Source organism: Penaeus monodon, chromosome 42, assembly GCF_015228065.2.
Source record: "Penaeus monodon isolate SGIC_2016 chromosome 42, NSTDA_Pmon_1, whole genome shotgun sequence".
NCBI lineage: Eukaryota > Metazoa > Arthropoda > Malacostraca > Decapoda > Penaeidae > Penaeus > Penaeus monodon.
The window spans coordinates 25,126,181-25,128,281 of NC_051427.1; the positions used below are offsets into that span (position 1 = coordinate 25,126,181).

General features: G+C 37.2%; 1 protein-coding gene across 1 annotated transcript; it reads left to right on the top strand.

The window, feature by feature from the left end:
* Positions 1 to 936: 936 nt before the first annotated feature.
* On the top strand, positions 937 to 1,799 carry LOC119598878 (histidine-rich glycoprotein-like). Its single transcript, XM_037948571.1, has 2 exons — positions 937 to 980; positions 1,091 to 1,799. The coding sequence occupies exons 1-2, from the start codon at positions 969 to 971 to the stop codon at positions 1,709 to 1,711; spliced, it is 633 nt and encodes a 210-aa protein (XP_037804499.1). The 5' UTR covers positions 937 to 968; the 3' UTR covers positions 1,712 to 1,799.
* Positions 1,800 to 2,101: the final 302 nt, after the last annotated feature.

The following is a 2,101-nucleotide window of genomic DNA, read 5'->3' on the forward strand; positions in this document are numbered from 1 at the left end:
ACACACACACACACACACACACATATATATATATATATATATATATATATATATATATATATATATGTATATACATGTATATATTACACACATAAATATATATACACTTATATATACATATATATGTATATATATTACACATACACACACACACACGTGTGTGTGTGTGTGTGTGAGTATATATGTGTATGTGATATATCATGTATATCTATATTCAAACATACATATAAAATAGATATAGATACACGTACACGCCTGTATATATATACATATGCATATATTCACACACACACACACACACACACACACACACACACACACACACACACACACACACTATATATATATATATATATATATATATATATATATATATATATATACATACATATACATAAATGCACATAAATACAAAAAACCGACAAATTAATATTCATATATATGTGTATATATACGTATATATGCACACATATGCATGCCTACATGCAAGCATAATGTATACTAACATTCATAAATAATAAATACATGCCTATTCAAGAACATGAATACATGCATACATACAAAAAAATGCATACATGCACAGAAAAAAACTGCATAGAAGCACAGACGCAAATAAAATAATAGATAAATTAATATGTTCATATATATATATACATACATATATATATATATATTATATATATATATATATATATATATATGTGTGTGTGTGTGTGTGTGTGTGTGTGTGTGTGTGTGTGTTATTTTCGGCTCGCAAAAAGTTAGAATTAAGAACTTGATCAATGACTAATACCTGGAGGCGGGTCCTTCATATCATGTGGGCGTGTCTTATTCAAGCCAGTTTCTATTTTTGTAATGTACTGACTTGTCGGCGTTTCGTCAAGGTCCTGTGTGGGGAAAGGTATATAAGGAGCCAGACGCATTGCCGGAGTCACATCGCCCTGTTCCGTCTCACCAATCCTGCAGAGATGAAGTACTTGGTGGGTGAAATTTCAGCGTGATCACTCTTCTATGAACAGGATTAACGGTGCTAATTTTGTACTGTTCTAAAATCCAATAATAATGTATTCAACTTTTTGTGTTCCTTCAGGTGTTTGTGCTCCTGGTGGCTGCCGCTTGCGCTTCTGAGGTGGAGAAGCGAGAGGCGGAGCCAAGTCGTGCTTTAAGCTATGGCCACGGTGTCCACCACCACGCCTACTACCCCCGCACCTACTACCACCCCTATCACACCTACCATAAGAGGTCCGCTGAGCCTGAGGCCGAAGCCGATCCTTCGTACGGTTCCTACCATTACCCAGGTTACTACCGTCCCTATTCCTACGGCTACCACAATACTCCCTACGTCCACCACCACTACAAGAGGTCCGCCGAGCCTGAGGCCGAAGCAGAGCCCTCTTACGGATCCGTCCACTACTACCGCCCTTATTCCTACGGCTACCAATCTCACCACTATATCCCCTCCGTGCATCACCACCACAAGAGGTCTGCTGACCCCGTTGCTGAAGCTGAAGCCAGCTACGGCTACAGGTCATATCACCCCGTGAATTACCACTCCTACCAATACACCCCCTATACTCACAGCCACTACAAGAGATCTGCCGAGCCAGAAGCTGATTCTGGTTTCAGCTATGGCCACCACCACCAGTCCGTGTACCGTCCCTACCATAGCGGAGCTCACTATGGTTACGGTTACCACACTCACCACTACTAAGGAACTGGGTGTTTATATGCCCTGAAGTCATTTGAAAGAGTTTTATATTGAAAATTAATTTAAAAACAATAAAGTCAACATAGATGAATTATATATATGATTTAAGAATCCTGATTAGAAACTACAAAAAAATATATAGAGAGAAACATACTGATATGTAAATGAACTATACAAACAACGAAATCACATAAATAGGTTACTAAGTCAGAAAATTTAGTTACTAAAACTGTGAACAACTGTAATCTGAATTAAGTTGTAAAGCATTTAAGTTATTGTACATGTAACAATGACTGACTTTTTGCAAGTATAATAATTAAAAATTACATCATGCAAACATTACACCGATATAATGAACGCCCACAGAAAGATAGATGAATAGATAGAAAGTTT